General features: G+C 39.2%; 1 protein-coding gene across 1 annotated transcript; it reads right to left on the bottom strand.

Annotated features, from left to right (window-relative positions):
- Nucleotides 1-85: 85 nt before the first annotated feature.
- Nucleotides 86-478, bottom strand: LOAG_19285 (hypothetical protein; the record flags this gene model as incomplete). The annotated part of the gene is made up of 1 exon (XM_020451936.1): nucleotides 86-478. A coding segment is annotated over one exon (393 nt), but the record flags the coding sequence as incomplete, so codon positions are not given.
- Nucleotides 479-732: the final 254 nt, after the last annotated feature.

The following is a 732-nucleotide window of genomic DNA, read 5'->3' as shown; positions in this document are numbered from 1 at the left end:
CTTCCACATCATCAAAATCTACAACAACCGTAACTACTTCAACGAAATCCTCCACATCGTCGAGGTCGACAACAACCGTAACTACTTCAACCATGTCTTCCACATCTTCAATGTCTACAACAACCGTTACTACGTCAACGAAATCCTCCACATCGTCGAGGTCCACAACAACCGTAACTACTTCAACAAAATCCTCCACATCATCAAAGTCTACAACAACTGTAACTACTTCAACAAAATCCTCCACATCATCAAAATCTACAACAACCGTAACTACTTCAAGCATGTCTTCCACATCATCAAAATCTACAACAACCGTAACTACGTCAACAAAATCTTCCACGTCTTCAATGTCTACAACGACCGTAACTACTTCAACAAAATCTTCCACATCGTCAAAATCTACAACAACTGTAACTACTTCAAGCATGTCTTCCACATCATCAAAATCTACAACAACCGTAACTACTTCAAGCATGTCTTCCACATCATCAAAATCTACAACAACCGTAACTACGTCAACAAAATCTTCCACATCTTCAAAGTCTACAACAACTATAACTACTTCAACGAAATCCTCCACATCGTCGAGGTCCACAACAACCGTAACTACTTCAACGAAATCCTCCACATCATCAAAATCTACAACAACAGTAACTACTTCAACGAAATCATCCACATCTTCAAAGTCTACAACAACCGTAACTACGTCAACAAAATCCTCCACATCTT

This window comes from Loa loa, assembly GCF_000183805.2.
Source record: "Loa loa unplaced genomic scaffold supercont3.4572, whole genome shotgun sequence".
NCBI classification, from domain to species: Eukaryota; Metazoa; Nematoda; class Chromadorea; order Rhabditida; family Onchocercidae; genus Loa; species Loa loa.
Note: the sequence above shows the minus strand (reverse complement) of the source record. Positions and strands in the feature narration are given on the sequence as shown.